General features: G+C 50.8%; 7 protein-coding genes across 7 annotated transcripts; 2 read left to right on the top strand and 5 right to left on the bottom strand.

Moving 5' to 3' along the window:
• Nucleotides 1–1,355: 1,355 nt before the first annotated feature.
• BDZ99DRAFT_488272 (2-methylcitrate dehydratase) lies at nt 1,356–3,151 on the bottom strand (the record flags this gene model as incomplete). Its single annotated transcript, XM_033722895.1, has 4 exons — nt 1,356–1,769; nt 1,819–2,003; nt 2,054–2,831; nt 2,885–3,151. 4 exons carry the CDS (start codon nt 3,149–3,151, stop codon nt 1,356–1,358), a joined length of 1,644 nt encoding a protein of 547 aa, XP_033577459.1.
• Nucleotides 3,152–3,976: 825 nt separating this feature from the next.
• On the bottom strand, nt 3,977–4,834 carry BDZ99DRAFT_387763 (phosphoglycerate mutase family protein; the record flags this gene model as incomplete). The annotated part of the gene is made up of 4 exons (XM_033715539.1): nt 3,977–4,043; nt 4,090–4,299; nt 4,355–4,727; nt 4,786–4,834. 4 exons carry the CDS (start codon nt 4,832–4,834, stop codon nt 3,977–3,979), a joined length of 699 nt encoding a protein of 232 aa, XP_033577458.1.
• Nucleotides 4,835–5,416: 582 nt separating this feature from the next.
• Nucleotides 5,417–7,212, top strand: BDZ99DRAFT_463069 (26S proteasome subunit P45). Its single transcript, XM_033719995.1, has 4 exons — nt 5,417–5,836; nt 5,918–6,304; nt 6,355–6,811; nt 6,872–7,212. The coding sequence occupies exons 1-4, from the start codon at nt 5,623–5,625 to the stop codon at nt 6,990–6,992; spliced, it is 1,179 nt and encodes a 392-aa protein (XP_033577457.1). The 5' UTR covers nt 5,417–5,622; the 3' UTR covers nt 6,993–7,212.
• BDZ99DRAFT_508898 (uncharacterized protein) lies at nt 7,198–8,246 on the bottom strand (the record flags this gene model as incomplete). Its single annotated transcript, XM_033724360.1, has 3 exons — nt 8,167–8,246; nt 8,036–8,115; nt 7,198–7,845 (listed from the first exon to the last, which is right to left on the bottom strand). Exons 1-3 carry the CDS (start codon nt 8,186–8,188, stop codon nt 7,198–7,200), a joined length of 750 nt encoding a protein of 249 aa, XP_033577456.1. The 5' UTR covers nt 8,189–8,246.
• Nucleotides 8,247–8,392: 146 nt separating this feature from the next.
• BDZ99DRAFT_520560 (C-3 sterol dehydrogenase/C-4 decarboxylase family protein) lies at nt 8,393–9,685 on the top strand (the record flags this gene model as incomplete). Its single annotated transcript, XM_033725541.1, has 3 exons — nt 8,393–8,854; nt 9,052–9,600; nt 9,653–9,685. 3 exons carry the CDS (start codon nt 8,393–8,395, stop codon nt 9,683–9,685), a joined length of 1,044 nt encoding a protein of 347 aa, XP_033577455.1.
• Nucleotides 9,686–11,326: 1,641 nt separating this feature from the next.
• Nucleotides 11,327–12,544, bottom strand: BDZ99DRAFT_498616 (secretory component protein-like protein shr3). The gene is made up of 2 exons (XM_033723587.1): nt 12,357–12,544; nt 11,327–12,294 (listed from the first exon to the last, which is right to left on the bottom strand). The coding sequence occupies exons 1-2, from the start codon at nt 12,397–12,399 to the stop codon at nt 11,723–11,725; spliced, it is 615 nt and encodes a 204-aa protein (XP_033577454.1). The 5' UTR covers nt 12,400–12,544; the 3' UTR covers nt 11,327–11,722.
• Nucleotides 12,545–13,735: 1,191 nt separating this feature from the next.
• On the bottom strand, nt 13,736–15,882 carry BDZ99DRAFT_520558 (uncharacterized protein; the record flags this gene model as incomplete). Its single annotated transcript, XM_033725540.1, has 4 exons — nt 13,736–14,827; nt 14,884–15,330; nt 15,385–15,793; nt 15,845–15,882. 4 exons carry the CDS (start codon nt 15,880–15,882, stop codon nt 13,736–13,738), a joined length of 1,986 nt encoding a protein of 661 aa, XP_033577453.1.
• Nucleotides 15,883–17,532: the final 1,650 nt, after the last annotated feature.

Genomic DNA, 17,532 nt, shown 5'->3' with positions numbered 1-17,532 from the left:
CAAATTTTGTCTTGCAACTTCAAGCAGCGCAGGGCGAGTCCACGCCTTCTCATTCACGTGATACGCTAACTGCATTAAATCCAAACGATGTATTTTAGAACAACTTCGAGCTTGAGAAGGTATCAAATTCTACTCTTTTTCCACAGTGACTAAAACCTGGGCATCGCATTCGAAATGCATTGATCCATGAATAGCTGCAAGCATAACGCAGTACTTTGACTGCTGTTCTTTTTGGAGTAAGCCAACGCATCATCAGTGAATGCGGTAGCAAAATATGCAATGAGAGTTACCGATCTACTAGGCCGATGTCCTCTGCCCAGGATTATATCACGCCTACTGCGGAGCTACACAAACAGTGCATGACCAAGTGCAACGTTCAGCACCCAAACATCTCCGTATGCAGAACTACCTCTTGCATTTTCTCCTCTAGCACCTTTCATTGCAGTCTCGCCACAACATTCGATGCATCAGCTTTCATGCTCTCTGGTCCACAGGCTACACATTATCACGCCAGCAATCGGCTCTCACAACTTCCTCCGTAGCGCTCAGCATCATCCTGGAATCCAAACACCGATTATGTCAAACGGGTGGGAATGCGACGCGCTCTGGACCATCAACGGGGAAAGGGCCGGATTGCTAATGCTCATCGATCTGGACTGCAGAGGTCCTTGTCGCCAGGTCTTTATGAAGCACCGGGTCCCCATTATCGTGTGACAATTTCCAATCACGCTTCAACGCTCGTTCCTCCATGCCTAGTATTGATCTCAAATGTCCTCCCTCTAGGTTCCGGAAGACGTCTGGCGAGGTCGAAAAATGGTGGCCAAGGCGCTGTGAAGTCATCCAGCGTCCAGAACCATTAGTACCCGCTCGATGTCGTCAAGAGCCTGATGCTTATTGTACGGAGGGGAGCTCTCCGTATTTAGAGCCACCCCACGACGCCCCACGGGGTACTCCAGAGTACATCCATACGTTGGTGAGCGACAGCCTTAGACAAATCCGTGGCCACACCAATTCAGGGCAAAACCCTATTCGACTGCATCGATATGACACGACATGAACACGTTTTCAGGGCTGACATCGGGTGTCACGAGAAGCGAAAACGGCACGATAAATGCACGTTGGATATGCAGGGAATGACGATAAAGATGCCGGAAAACGTCATTGCATGCAGAAACACAACATTGTCAGGAAACGCAGTCCAGAAAGAGAAGGAAATAAATATGGACTGAAGTCAAGATACAGAAAGACTTAGGCTCTTAATATTTGAAAAGATTTATTTCATAGCTTTTAAATCAGCCGTAGAAGTCATTTCCGATTTTCTTAATCTACCTAGGACTCCAGATCCAGAAGCCAAATTAGTTCTTCACATATAGGTCGACGTATGTGTCAACGTCCATCTCATCCAAGGTCTTGGCATCCGTGCCGAGCTTGACGAGCTTATCGACGTGTTCCGCCGGGAAATGCGGTCCGAGATGCCTCTTATACTTTTCGAGAATATGGGGCTTCGCCTCTTCACGTCGGAGCCTGTGGCCCAACGGAACCTCAACAACTTCCTCGTCGAGGACGGTTCCATCCTTTAGCTTCACGGTCAGAGCGTTGGAAATGGTGCGCTTCTCTGGGTCATGGTAGTCGGCGGTGAACTGGGGGTCTTCTACGCAAGAAATACGTTGTCGGAGAGACTCGACGAGCGCTGATGTTGCCGCCTCGCCGCCATCGGAGTAGTCGCTAGCTTCTAGACGGTCGAACACAAACATGGTGGATACCATATACTGAGACCTTATCAGTGTTTCGTCTCTCAGAAACAGATTGCACACGTACCTGGACGCAATGGTCACGGTCGGCGAAATTGTCCATGGGCTTGAATTGCTTGTCGATGATACGGATGCAAGCTTCGTGAGTCCTGTTTACAACGCTTTCAATGTCTTCGGCAGTCTTGCCCAGCGCCTTTAGCTTCTTGTTGAGCTTCTGGGCGGCCTCGACAGCGGTTTGGGAGTGGAATTCAGCTACAATAGGCGGTTAGAAGTAAATATGAGATGTATTTAAGAAAACTAACCTGGGTAAGAGACCTTGAACAGCACGTTCTCCATGACGTAGCTGCCATATGGTCTTTGGAACTGGAAGGGCTTGCCACCAAAGTTCACATCGTAGAAACCCCATGTTGGAGCTGACAGAACTGTGGGCATTCCACCCTCACCACCAGCCACCTTCAGGACAAGGTTGACAGCCCTTTCGCAGGCATTACCTGCAGCCCATGACTTTCGCGACATGGTGTTGGGCGAGTGTCTGTATGTCCTCAAATCTTGACCGTCAGCCCATGCCTGGGACACGGCATCCCGGGTTTGAGACTCGGTCAAGCCGAGCATCTGAGACACAACGGCAGTGGAGGCAACCTTGACCAACAAAACGTGGTCCAGACCGACCTTGTTGAACGAGTTCTCCAAGGCCAAGCAGCCTTGAATCTCGTGCGCCCTAATCATGGCTTCGAGCACATCCCTGATCTTGAACACCTTGCCATTGCCTACTTTTCCGCCGTTCTTGTTTGTCCGCGATGCCCAATCCGCAACAGCTAGAATAGCTCCGAGGTTGTCTGAGGGGTGACCCCACTCAGCAGCGAGCCAGCAGTCGTTGAAGTCCAACCACCGGATAGTAGCACCAATGTTGAAAGCGCCCTTGACAGGGTCGAGCTGGTACGACGTGCCGGGCACCTTTGTACCATTTGGCACCACGGTGCCTTCCACTACGGGGCCGAGGATGTTCGTGCATTGCTCGAATTCAAGTGCTTTCAGACCGCAGCCCAGAGTGTCTATTAAGATCCACCGCGCGGTGTCAATCTATTCGGATACAATTAGCAGATTTTCTAGGATTTCAGGGAGGGATGTTATACAGCGAGGGGGGTATCCACTGCCACATTGTGCACATAATTGGCGATGTCCTTGATTTCGGGGTCGAATTCGCGGTTGCTCGGCACAATAGGAGCCATGCTGCGGAAGGAAGAGGATGTCGAGAAGGGAGCGGCAATGGCAGCACGCTGAAGGAGGGGAGTGCGGGCGGCGGTCAGAGCAATTGGTCGCGTCGCTTTGCAGGCGATGCTAGCTCGCTGTCTGATGGTGCGGGATGCGGTGCTGCAGAGGTTGCGACTGAAGGCCGACATGATCAGATTAGCCCCTTGCTGTGCCTGGACGTTGTCAACACAGCTCGAGCAAAGAAAATAGAGCCCGTACGCGAAATTCTGGGGTGTGTGGAGTGGTCAATTGGCGGATGAAGCTCTCGACTTGTAGAAGGCGCGACGGGTATTCTAGCGGGCAGGCAGTGCGGGATCGCAGCTTCCTCCCTCGGTAAACTTCGGAAGAGTTAATCCTTACACCACCACAAAACCGAGCCAGCTGCTGAAAGTTGGGGCGGCCGGCGAGAAATAGCTCTTTGCTTCAAGTATACTAAGGTTTGGAAGAGAAATATGCTTGGTACGTTGTATCAGAAACCTCTTCCCCGCACCACAAAACTCTCTATCCTCAGGAGCTTCGGCATATGCCGACTATAATTCATCTCTGCTTTCAGACGAGACCGAAGTCGGGCAGTCATGTGCCCGGAGAAAGGGGCCATACTCAAAATAACAAGATGTCTTTAGCCTTAGGCCGAGCGGCTTTGGGGTTTTTGCTTTGAGCCTACCCTCGGCACAAAGGAGGTTGCTGTCTGTAATTTTATTATAATACGTTCATCTTGTTTGTTTTCAAAGGTTTGGGCTTTCCAAGCCTACAGAAGCCCTGGAGATGGAGATGTTTCAGGTCGATTCCGGTTAGGAGTTCGGCATCGTGATGAAGGTTCAGAATTTACGAAGATGACCTATATGTTGGTCCAATCTATGTCTACGCTCTGTAATTCTCCGATGTCTACTCTCTGGAACTCTACTCTCGAAGTCTACGAAATCTCTTCACTCCTCTGCCAAAAGCCCCTGAGGTCTAACTCAATATCCGTCTTCCTACTCATGAATCGGGAAGCCAAAGCCAATCAAGAAAGCAGGCTCCTCGATGTTGTGATGTTGATAGCTACATGGAGTCAACACACGTCTCACTCACTCGAGCCTAAACTCACCTCAATACACCCACAGCCCCTGGCTCCAACATCATCGAAAGGGGAAACTCCATCGGATACTTCAACCACCTCTTCGTGAACGCCCTCAGCAAATGCCCATGCGCTACGAGTACGACATCACACGCCTTCTCCCCATGCATATTCGCAGCCTGAAAACTGTGAATCTCCTTGATCAGATCATCCAGCCTCTCCGTAACCTGCTGCGCAGACCTGTCAACTTATCAGCACTCACCCATAAAACCATCCAAATCCATAAATCACTCACTCTCCCCCTTCGCACCCATCCCTCCAAATATCCCACCCCGTTCCATCCAACCCCCTACTCTCTCTCCCCTCCCTGATCTCATGCGTCTTCAGCCCCTCATACAATCCGTAGCCCCACTCCGCCAACCTGTCCGTCTCACTCACCTTTCCCTCTTGCTCTAGCTGCTTACCGTGCTCGCCGAATGCTAGCTCGAACGTTTTCTGCGCACGCCGTCTGGGGCTGACGAAGACGTGGGCGAGTTTCGTTGGGTCCACGAGTTTGCCTGGTCCTACGATTATGGCGCCTGAAGCGAGAACTTGGGCTTCGCCGTGGGCAGTGAGCTCGAGTTCGGTCGTGCCAGTGTAGCGGCCATTTTTGGACCATTCAGTTTCACCTGGGTGGTGCTTAGTTCCAATAGCTTATATTTGAAATGTCTCAGAAATAGCTAGTACCGTGTCTGTAAAGAAAGACACGCGGGGTGCCAGCATCTTTATCGGTCATCTTGAGCGCTAGTTCTGAAGTTGCTGAGATTAGGGAGGGAAGGTTAGACTAGATATAACCTGGACTATAGATATGACTGGGAAGATATGTTCGCTTTAAAAAAGCATGTAACAACATCTTTTAGAATTTCTTACTTTTCTTCGATACTTCTTAGGTTCAAGAGATTCTACAGAGGGTGAGGGTTAGGTGAGAAACACGGTCTGAAGAATATTTAGTGAAGACCGGGACACTAAAAACTCGCTTTAAAAGCGTATGAGGAGCTTAGGATCTGGCAATATATAGACTCGAACAACTCATACGGTCCCGCCCCGGTCTTCGGGATAAACAGTGGACCACGTGGGGGTGTTGAGTTTTTGCTAGCCTCCACATCACCGATGAAACCGCACTCAACCACGGCCTTACGCTTCAACTAAGGAGAATTAACGACTACTACGACTACAGTGACCCTAGTACTCTACGCAACATCACGGAAATTTTGGGTCGGTGTGGTTGCATCACGTGATACTCGGGGTCGCTCGAATGATTTTCCGGTATTCTAATGCCAAGCCCAGCTTCATGTCCAACGAAGCTCATCGAAGCTGTCACCACCTTGCTTCCACCATAATCACTGCGACCCCTAGCGTACCTACCTCCTTCCTCATCTTGGAACCTCTCCGCCCGCTAGGCCGACGCCCTAAATACGCAACTCTCAATATCTGAATCCTCAACGTAGGCTTCCAGCCGCGTAACTGTTTAGTGAACCTCCGTTGTCCTTCCACCTACCACATTCACACCCACACCCACCCACAATGAGCGGCAGCGATCCGGAGCGCGAGCATGCGCTGGAGGAATACAAGGATAAGTTGATGGACTCGAGGGAGTGGGAGGCGAAGCTGAAGGCGCTACGGTTGGAGATCAAGGGACTGCAACATGACTTCGATGTTTCGGAGGACAACATCAAGGCGCTGCAGAGTGTAGGGCAGATAATAGGTGAAGTGCTGAAGCAGCTAGACGAGGAGAGATGTAAGTATTCCCGGAGGTCCCCGTGAGCAGGCAGACTAGTCCGCGTTACCACTTCAAGACCAGTAGCTGATACTTCACTAGTCATTGTCAAAGCGTCCTCAGGACCTCGATATGTCGTCGGCTGCCGATCGAAAGTCGACAAAGCAAAGCTGAAGCAAGGAACCCGTGTCGCGCTCGATATGACGACTCTCACAATAATGCGGATGTTGCCACGCGAGGTAGACCCGCTCGTCTACAACATGTCCTTGGAGGATCCCGGCCAGGTCAGCTTCGGTGGAATCGGTGGATTGAATGAGCAGATTCGGGAACTACGGGAGGTCATCGAGCTACCACTCAAAAATCCCGAGCTGTTCTTGCGAGTCGGCATTAAGCCGCCGAAGGGTGTGTTGCTCTACGGTCCCCCTGGTACCGGAAAGACGCTACTTGCGCGCGCTGTGGCAAGCAGTTTAGAGACAAATTTCCTAAAGGGTAAGATTTGTGGTCATCGAACTACCTCATCTAAGACTAACGGGATACAGTCGTCTCCTCCGCCATCGTCGACAAATACATCGGAGAATCAGCCCGCCTGATTCGAGAGATGTTCGGTTATGCCAAGGAACACGAGCCATGCATTATCTTCATGGACGAGATTGACGCTATCGGTGGGCGAAGATTCTCGGAGGGCACATCAGCAGACAGAGAGATCCAGCGAACGTTGATGGAGCTACTCAATCAGCTAGACGGTTTCGACTACCTTGGACAGACTAAGATCATTATGGCAACAAATCGACCAGATACCCTAGACCCCGCGCTTCTTCGAGCTGGACGGTTAGACCGAAAGATCGAGATTCCGCTGCCGAACGAGGTTGGGCGGCTTGAGATCATGAAGATTCACGCACAGGGTGTGCAGACGGAAGGCGAGATTGACTTTGAGAGCATCGTCAAGATGAGTGATCAGTTTAACGGTGCTGACTTAAGGAACATCGTCACTGAAGCGTATGTTGACTCTTTCGAACTTCCCCCCCACCCAAGATAATCGCTAACCTAGGTATACAGTGGCCTCTTCGCTATCAAAGACTATAGGGACGCCATCAACCAAGACGACTTCAACAAAGCCGTCCGCAAGATGGCCGAATCCAAGAAGCTGGAGGGCAAACTAGAGTACCAGAAGTTGTGATGAGCGCATTCGATCCGTTTGGTTCTACCCCAAACGTTCTCTTGGACAGCAATCCTGGCGTCTATGGCGCTCTCGGCACATAGATCATGTAGTATAATAGCTAGCTAGACTCTGCATGACACTTGGCCCCGTCAACTATCATATTAGCAAGCAAGCATCACAATCACATTTTCGGCCATGTTGTCATTGTGAACGTTGATTTCGTCTACGATGAACCATACTCCAAACACTCCATCTCCACACCCCTCAGCTCCTCGATCTCTTGCACACCCCGCCCCTGAAAATCCCACCGCAACTCCAACTCCCCGAAGTAATTCACCGTCTCGGAAATTTTCTTGAATCCAACACTCTCGAACAGCCGTATACTCGGTGCGTTCTCCCCATCTACCTTCACTCGAAGATACTTCAATCTGCATCCCCCCTTCGACGTCTTCTCATTGCCTTGCAACTGGCCCTTACTGTACTCGTCAACGATAGCAGGAATGTTCAACATGATGTACGCCAAGAACGCAAGCAAGACCGCTTTCCCGTACCCACTCCCCTGCAGCTCTTTCCGCGCTATCATGATCTCGATTTCGCCGATGATGCTGCGTTCTTTTACCGCCGTCTCTGCTTTCGGGTCTTCGGCTTCCTCGTCGTCGTTGTCGTCGGCGGCGTCGCAGAGGAAGAGGTTCACGTCGCCGAGCATGCGGTCGGGGGCGTCGTGTTGAGCCGGCGTCACGTGTTGGGGTTTTTGAAGAGGGGCGATGCAGGCGATGAAGGTGAGTTTGTCGGCGTCGAGGCGCCAGCTGCGTTGCATGGCGTGTTCTTGGGGGAGGGTGAGGGGGTCGGAGGCGGTGGCTTTTTGGAGGGCCTGGGGGGGTATGAGAGTTGAGTTAGGTAGATAGAACGGTGGAAGAAGAGTGTAGGCTGAATAGAAGAGAATTTAACTTGAACGACTATTTGAATGCTTCTTTTCGCGATATGTGACTTTAATTGATAGCAACACTGCCAAAAGATGGTGCAGTTGGATCTGCTCGAATACGGAGAATGGATGACTTTACCTCATCTTGCATCCATTCGTGGTAGGTTGGTACGTGATGTTCTGAGTATGGCACGAGAAGGACTTTTGGGGTGAGAATCGCTGGTTCTGACGTTTAACAAATGGAGATTCAGGAATATTTGGAGCACAAACCTATTTTCTCGTTCAACAACATCTTTGTTGGAAAACTTCAGTTTCTCAGCTTGTGTTGTTATAGGTGTCGTCGAGCACTGTGCCTCAAAGGTTGTGGAACCTGGGAAGTCGTCTCGGAAGCGAGCTTATTCTGGACCCTACCTTCGTATCTCAACATCATCTGTCTTACTTCCATCAGCCAATTCACGATGAACTCTCTCAACACTGTTGGCACTCGACAGCAGCAATGGAAAAAGTGCTAGTCACAGGCGGTACTGGGTTCCTGGGCTCAGCGATCGTCAAAGCACTGCTAGAGACGAAGAAATACGATGTCACGGCCCTAGACATCAACCCGCCGTCATTGGGCACAGCGTCGTACCTGGATGTCAATTATGTCCGTGCCAGCGTTTTAGACGTTGGAAGTATCAGGAAAGCAATTGAAGCTGCCAGACCGAGTGTTGTTATCCACACTGTTGGCGTGTATCATACAGACGGCAGAAGATACGGCAAGGCAGGCCGAGAAGAGCTATTTGGGATCAACGTTATTGGCACGAAGAATGTATTAGAAGCTGCAAGAGAGTTTGGAGTGAAAGGCTTCGTCTATACGTCGTCTTGGGCGGTAGTGATGGATGATTTGGATTATGATCATCCGAATATGGATGAGGCGTCGCCGGTTGGACATGCAAGTTTGCTATATGGGCAGTCAAAGGTAAGTGTAATTTTCTTTAGATCGACGATCGAAATACGTTTGTTATTCGTTCGTTATATTGACGAAGCTCATATTGCGTGAGATTTCCCTATTTGATGTTTCCATCCCCATAGAATCCAATCCTTTAGAAAATCCAATCCCTCTTTTCTAGATTACTTCCCCTTACTCTCTAGAGCCTTTCCTCTAACAACATAAAGGCCGCGGCTGAGGAAATTGTTCTCAGCGCCAACACACCCCAATTTCGCACCTGTGCCCTCCGCCCCGCCGTCATCATCGGCCCCGGCGACCCTGCCACCATCCCCACTATCCACTCATGTATCAGAAAAGGAGAGACCCCATTCATCATCGGAAGTGGACATAATCTCACAGACTTCGTCTACATTTCCAACATTGCCGACGCACATATCCTCGCCGTTTCGAACCTTCTAACGACTGGCTCCGCTGCTGGGGAGGCCTTCTTCATCACGAATGGCGAGCCGTTGTCTTTCAGAGACTTCTGTGTCGCGGTTTGGGCGGAGTTCGGACACGTGCCGTGGCTCGAGATTAGGATCCCAGAGTCGCTGGCGTGGGGATTGGGGTGGGCCGCGGAGTGTGTCACGTGGTTTACTGGGCAGCCGGCGACGTTGAGCAGAGGGGCCGTGAAGGATGCGTGTCTGTCGCGGTATGCGAATATTGACAAGGCCAGGCGGGTGTTGGGATATGAACCTAAGGTGGGGTTGGCGGAGGGGACGAAGTTGGCGTGCCAGGTATTCGTTCTTCTCCATTTGACTGTGACAGTTCTGACACCTACGATTGAAGGAGTACAAGAATCGAATCTCACACAAGCGATAACGACAGTAGCAATAGTACCTAGACGATCCCTTATTGCTCACTTCAATGTATCTCTTCATCCTTCGCACCTACATCCCATATGGTCTCAATCGCGCGTAGCTTTGAATACCTACGGTGGCGAAACTTAACGAGGTGATGATACACCTCTGGTGAGATGCAGGACCGCTAGTTTTGCGACAGGGAGAGGCTAGTTCTCGAGTTCTCGGACACCGTAAAATCTCGAAAATCGCCTTTGGTGCGGAGACTATCTAACCCATCTATTAGAAGAACTGGCAAAATGCCAGAGCGCTCAGGAGTTCTCGCGATGCCCGCGCTCTATTTTAGGGCCTTCGGGGTCTTTAGGGATCATGGCCGGAGAGATTTGGGATGGAAGGGCGAATCTCTGCAGGTGAGCGGATAATAAACGGCGGAGGAGCTTAACGTAAATCTTGTTGGCCCAGCGACAAAGCTTTACAGAGGTGAGATGGTCTGCCCACACCGGAGCCGTCTCCTTACTCACGTGCCCTTACCAAAACAAAAACAAAACCCCGCTCCTTACATCAACCCATCTATATATTTCGAGTAAAATGAACCCTATCTGTACTAACCAGCAGGAACCTTGCCCTAGTGGCGTCGGCCCCGTATCTCCCACATGCTAACTCTAGGTCTTGTTTTTCTTTTTTGTATTGCTTGGCTAGGTCCCGGTTCGATTCCCGCTCTCTTCTGGACTTTTATTTATTTTTTGGAATTTCTTTTCGGAGGCACGACTGTTGGAGGATGACAGTTAGCTACAATAAGATGTATATATAATGTACACGTCTAGTATATGTTCAGACGCCACGGCCTGCAAATTAGCAGCGGCATCGACTTCTCCTAAGTGTGTTGGATTATGACAATCACCTACAGCAATCAACGCTAGTCGCAAACAGGGCGCTTTCATATACATACTGTCGCGTTCCACCAATTTTCAGATGCTACGGCCTGCAAACCAACAAAGTGACCCCATGATCTCTTCGTAATGACTTTTGCTAGGGCTTTTAATTTGTTTTCAGCATCGCAGAGCTGAAATACGCACCATCATCTTCCCAAGATCTGGCCCTCAAAGCGATTAGGGCTAGCAGCTGGTCGCGTCAATAGTCAACATCAGCATCACTGCTGGAATCTCTCACACACCGATAACCTCCATCTCCAAAACCCCTGACCCAGCCAACTCATGGAGCCTTCGTGTTCTGGAGGTTCGAACGCTTCCCTACACTCATTGGCCTTCCAATTCGCCGAGTTTGATCCAGCACAACGCCAGAACCGAGGAGCCATTATGTATGAACAGACCTCGATTTTGCTTTCTTCAGGTACCCCCAAGCTCGCCAAGAAGAAGATCGTTTGTACGGCGGTTCTGATATATAAAGATTTTTCAATGCCAAGATATGTGTCACGTGCGTATCATATGATAAGAAGCGGAGCGGTCCGGAGTCGGCGAAACTATGCAAACTATCGGTTTACTTTTCTCTGCATCATGTAGCGGGAGATTGTGGCGCATGAATGCATGTGAGTCTCGATAGAGCTTGTAAAAGGGACGATAGAGAGAAGGATCGGACAGCATCTTCGCCCTAAGGAAACACTGGTAGGGAAGCGAGCCTAGTAGAATATAGAAGGAGACTTGTAATGTAATTTAAAGGATGTAGTTGAATTTGAGTGTTTGAGATGATGTGAGAAGCCTCTCTGGGCTTGAGGATCCCGCGATCTATTCGCAACATGGATGGCATCCACGAGACGGCTGATAAGAGTTATTCCAGATCTTCCTGTGTCTTCGGGAAGCTTAAGTGCTCGCTAGGGGCGTTGCAAGGAATGAGAAAAGTCAGAAAGTCTAGAGGGTATTACATCGAATTTGCTACCCAAAACGCCTCATGCCTCGTCCACTCCATCCATTCATGCATCATGCAATCCCGCCTCTTCAATCTAACATAAATATAGAGGCCACCCCTCCGCCTCCCGTAATGCATATACAGCCCTCTCGCGCGCCCATCGCAGGGCCCCCACGAGAGCTCCAAGCCCACCTACCTACTGCTTCTTCTTCCCCGCGGCCTTCTTCTCCTTATCCGCCTTATTCATCGCCTCAATCTCGGCATCCTCCTTCCGCTGCGCATACCACTGGCCCGCCTGCAGCACCAACACGCCCACCATGACCAGCGCCAGGATGGTGTTGCTCGCCGCAAACACGCGCAGCGTGTCCTCGCGCGAGATATAGTCGTCCGCCTCGGCCGCGGGGTCGCTCGCCAGCGTCTCGCCCTCGATCAGCTCCATGTTGCCGTAGATGCCCGCGTTGATGACCTTGAGCCCCTTGACCACGTTGGTGATGTACACGGTGATGCCCGACAGGTAGAGCACCAGCGCCGCGCCGTCGAAGAGCATGTTGGCTTCCGAGGGCTTGTACAGCTTGGTCAGGAAGCCGAGGATGCCAACGGCGATGGAGATGTGCAGGATGCGCGAGATGATGGGCGGCGAGTTGTACAGGAAGCGCAGGTGCTCCTCGAGGATCACGTAGTACGGCTCGCGGTCGGGCGGGGTCGCCCAGAGGACGTTGTAGTCGTAGGGGAAGTTGGAGAAGAGGATGCCCAGGAAGAAGCATGTTGCTGTATGGAGGAGGTTAGTTGCGGTGTCTGGAGATGGGGTGAGGTGGTTGAGGAGCACGTACGCCCGATAATGAGGAATGTCGCGAAGGAGTTTGGCGCCGGCATGATTGCGGTTGCTTGCCTTGATCTCAAGAAAGTATTTTGGGTTTGGAGAGAGGCAGAGATCAGCAAGGGTCTTAAGTGTATGATGGACGTGGCAGAAGAAGGGCAGAGAAGAATGGAAGCTTATCGGCCCTGGTCTGGTGGGAGGCGAGCGTAGAGTGCATGAGGAAGGTGGAGGAGCCGTGGGTCAGCCTTGTCGCGGATGCCGAGCGCTCAACACTTCTCTACCGCGCGCGATTAATCTTAAGGGCTTCTAGAACCCACTGCTTGTGTTGGAGGCTGAATTCGCGTCCTTTTCTGCCTAGAAGAGGTGGATTGGATATGCCTTATCTAGGTTCCAGTGATGCTTCGAGAGCCTTATCCAATTAGAGCAGCTACAATTGAACTTGAAGAATGCAAGGTCATATGAAATACGGTTGCATATAACTTTCTATACATCTTGAATTAGGCTACTCTACCACGCTGGGCGTGAAAGAAGTGGCACACTCATCAAACACTCTGTCTCGTACCTATCCACCTGTCTACTACTGCTTGAAGTACAACAAGTTTCCAAATAGCCAGAGTCAAGAGCTTTCATCCCGTTCTCAAAATGCATCTAAACACCCCAAGCAGTGGCAGACACACCCACAACGGCTTCTTCAAACTAAGCGTGCTACTTTTTGTATGCCAGCTTGCGAGTAACGTCGTCTTACACCCAAATCCTGTGATCCGAGATTCACCTCCTACCGAGACACGCTGGCATTCACCAAGCATTCTGTCTCGTGTGTACACTTGTCTGCAATTGCTTGGGGTACTTCAATGACTTGCCACCTAGCCCAATGTGAAGGGCTTCTATCTCGTTGAGAATTGGAGGATGTTAATGCGGCGTTGCTAGTCCCAAGTGTACTAAGCATGACCAAGTCTGCACGCGAATAATCTTCACCAATTCAAACTTCCACGCCTCCTTTGCTGAGAGCAAAAATATTCTGCAAAAACACGCTACAGCGGGAATACACGTGAGCGCTGTTCAAAGGCATTTCATTATATGAAGCCTAGGTAGCAAGCAAACACCAACGCTTGAAAAATGCCCAAATCCACTCCAACGCTTATGAGTTCATGTTCGCCATACATGCTATCCTCCAATGGTGGTATCGTATCCTTGTTTCCAAAAGTCAATCCAAATCATACACGCTCAAATTCATCCCCAGCGGCCAGTGCTGCGGCTTCTCAAACACTAGCCGCGCACATGAGAAAGGTCCGACCACTGGACTGGTTTCCTTATCCAGGAGCCTAGCATCCGAAATGTGGTAGCGTTTGTGTCCAAGTCGCAGATATTGGCTGCGGCTGACTCTGCCAAGATCTAGCCATGGTTTTGCACAGGCGCGTACCCATTTGAGTTGAACATGGGCGGTGCGTGTTCCACTGGAGGAGAGTAAAGAGCAGGCGGCATGTGTGTCATCCCCCCAATGCTGTGAGGGCGCTCATACGCAGTGCTAGCCGTCAAAGGAGAAGTTTCCGCGATGTGGACGGTTGCTTCCTTGTCCATGTCGTGGTGAGAGAGCTCGTCATGGTGGTCGTGCTCCTCGTGGCCATGCTCCTCGTCCTCGTTTGCGTAGGGCGCACCGCTCTTCTTCAGGCGGTGGTTTGCAAAGACGGCGGAGACGCGGTCGAAAATGAGAATCAGGAAGATGATGATTAGGCACAATGGGAGGACAACAGGGCTAGAGATTAAGGTGTAGAGGGCGTTCTCATTCGCAACGACTGCGACCAAGCAAGCGCTCAAGCCGAGCATAAGCGCGCGAATGATGATGGAAATCCAGTCGAAGAAGTCGGACTTGTTCTTGCGGATCAAGATCATGAAGATGAGCGAACAGAGAATGAGCATGGTGAGGGAAGACCAGTAGTAGATGTAAATGACGCGCCATGCGTGAAACATGATTTCTGTGGCGGTCAGGTTCTTCAGGGCTTCGCTTTCAGGAAGCTCGACGCCGAGACTTTGGTAAAGGGCACTCGTCGTGTCGACGAGGAGATTGACTACGCCCTCTGGGTACGCATACGACCACGCAGAGTAGGTCTGTTGGAACGAGGCGGTATTCTTTGCAGAGCAGATTCCAGTCGCGTTTGCGATGAAATCGAGTTTTTCTTCGATAAACGGCATGTATTTCTCCGAGTCGACTTTCTTGTCCAACTGATAGTACTCGATCTTCTCCATGAGGGCGGTTGCAAGATCTTGACCGTCGAGATGGTCCTTCACACAATAGGTCCAGAAAGCTTTGTCGATCTTTAGCATTTGCAGGCTGACATATCGGGCCAAGGCAATCTGTTGGGAGCCTTCCACTAAGCCAACAATCGCTAGGTGAAGAGGGAAATGCAGAACAGACCAAATCTGCTGCCGTATCGTACCGTAGTGTCCGTGGGGAGAGTTGTCGAAGTACAGCATCCAGACGAATACCTAGCGGGGATTAGGGCTGTCATGTTGATCCTTAAAACTGTGTTGGATGTTCTTACCAGAACGAGGATGATGCAAATGACGAGAAAACATCCTGAAGGATCCAGACCGTACTTGCCCATCATTTTGCTGATAGTCTTGGTTACACCAATGGCACCCTCTCCGATGACGATCAAGGTGAGAAGTCCCATGCGCTCGACTATATGGGTTTTCTTGAAGCTCAACATCGTCCAACAGCACGAGATGGCAATCGAACCGAATGACTCGATGAGCATCACAATATACCAAACAACGTAGATCCTGCCGTGGCCAGTGGCATTTTCCTTGAAGGCTGGAGTCATGGCCACGAAAACGACGGTGGCTCCCAGATAAATAATGATATTTATGATGAGGGGGAGGTACAGCTTCTTGTATTTGGCGACTATCGTAGAGATGAGGACGACGATGTATTGAAGGGTGAGCAACGCCCTGCTTAAGACGAGGACATAGCAAAGAATTCGAAAATTCTGTGCTCTGCGTTAGTTGTCATGCAGGGGAGTAGTATGTAGAGAGGTACATACAGTGTTGTTGTCCTTCGTAGGATCATCATCCTTCGTTTTCTTGTGATTCGGCTGAAACTTAGAACCTACGAGCGCCAAGCCAACAAATGCGATGAACTGGGCGACCTTGCATATTCGCTCAAAGATTGAATCTCTGGCAAATCGGACATCATGGAGCGTGATCTGGAACCAACTACACCATAGAATGGCAAAGAACCCGATGTATGCGTACAGAGAGTCGCTGTCGGTGATAGAGTGATGGGCGGTAAATGTGGCGAGATTGGCTACGAAGAACAGGTCGAAGAATAGCTCCAGAGTGTTGGCCTCGTGTCGCTGGTGGAACACAAGATGCTGTGGATCCGCACCTTGTAAAGGGTTCTCAATCCAAGGCACAATTTTGTGAAGCCTTTTCAGGTGCTTCTGAGCGTCACTAGATTTGTATTAGCCTGCAATGAGGGATTGAAGCGAGAAGTGAACGTACACCTCTCTCTTTTTAGATCCATGAACGCTGAAACCCATGGTGAACGCTGAACAAAGGCAATGAAAAGAAACGCGTCAACTGGACAAAGCCGGGATGGAGCTGAGAATGGAGATCTCGAGGACGCGCGGGGGAGATGAAATATAAAGTATCCGGGCGGCCGTGCGGGAGGGGCGTTGAGATCGTCCAACGCAGCCGTGCTCAATTGAACCTTTCCCAATTCGCATCAGAGCCCGATGAGGCTGGAGAACAACCTGGCATAGCTTCAGCAGCACGTTCCAGGATTGCGCCGGGGCCTAAATGTGGGGGCTGAGCGGGAGGTTCACGAGAGGGTAGAGTGGCTTAGGAAAAGCGTCAAGGTCAGCGAAACTGTCAAGCTTTAGCTGATGTTGGACCAACGCGCTTGACTATGCCTACTGGGGCAGAAATCTGCAGGATTCAACGTTGTTTGGTGCTATTTCGAGCCGAGTTGGACTCTGCTTTGCGTGCTAATATCTTGGTATATCTTGGCAGGGTGAAATTAAGCCGAGCTGAAAAGCTTCGCATGTCTCCACGGTCACACAAACATGAGGAGGCCGTGTTCGAGGGCATTGTGAACCTGTCTTTTGGAAATCAGAAGCGATTCCGAGGCCAGCCGTGACGAAGGACTCGTATAGTGGTTGATGCTGCTTCAGCAGAGCGCCTTGCAGGACAGCCACGCTGGCAGTCCGTCACAGGCCGGTCAACAAGTCCGGGGCGAGTGCTGCTCCATGCGGTGATTTGGGGTGGTGGTGATAGTCTGGTTGGCGGAACCGCCCTGTCGTCTCGTTGCACCTTAGAATAGAGCTAGCGCCGGGTAGCACATCTCCCAGTATCTTCCGTAATCGATTTCTCTGTGGCAGTGCAAGCCTGTTCCCAACCTCACTCCTCTACCCTCCTTCGTACGCCTATACAGCTATTTCTCATCACTTCCTCCCAGACACGCAGAGTCTCAGCCCTCGTCTTCTTACACACGCCATGAGCTGCTGGCAAGCCCCCAACGACGGGAGAGTCCACGGAGCCGCTCATTTCAAGCAGCCCCAGTGTTTATGCTAGCGTCGATCATAATCGTTTCATCAGCCATTTTCCCAAAGCGCGATCGCAGGGTCCGGGTAGCCCTGTCGACTTCTAATAATTACCTGCCAAGCCTACATACCTTTTGCTGACCAGTGGGCCCTTTTCTCTTTCCTATTCTATATAGTTAGACATCGAAAGATATTTTCTTGGAGCTCCAAGGCCAATGCTCCACCATTGCCCCAAAACACAGCCCGCCTCCCATATTGCAGATGTCATAATCCCATTTTCATATGAAGATCCAGGGGCCGCTTCACCCTAGTCAGGCTGTGATATATGGACAAAATGAGCAGGCCAGACGCGTCTGCCACGCGAAGGCAACTACGGCTACGTATTATAATCCAATGAGTCCGTTAGATTGCCAAATGTCGGCGCAGAAAAATATGACATTCATGTCCTATTCTGTCTCTACTTTGAATCCAGCCTAGAGAAGTTCTGGTGCCTAGACTCCGTTGTTTGCTGGTGTTTACGGAAACATCGCATCGAAAAGTATATGTCAAAGCGTCTCGTTGGAACACCAGCCAAAGCGTTCTGTTCGCATGTCGCGACTCGGGGGCAGTTTCAGCACGAGTCCGTCTTCCCGCTCGAGGACGTGGAAG

This window comes from Mytilinidion resinicola, assembly GCF_010093595.1.
Source record: "Mytilinidion resinicola strain CBS 304.34 unplaced genomic scaffold BDZ99scaffold_9, whole genome shotgun sequence".
NCBI lineage: Eukaryota > Fungi > Ascomycota > Dothideomycetes > Mytilinidiales > Mytilinidiaceae > Mytilinidion > Mytilinidion resinicola.
Note: the sequence above shows the minus strand (reverse complement) of the source record. Positions and strands in the feature narration are given on the sequence as shown.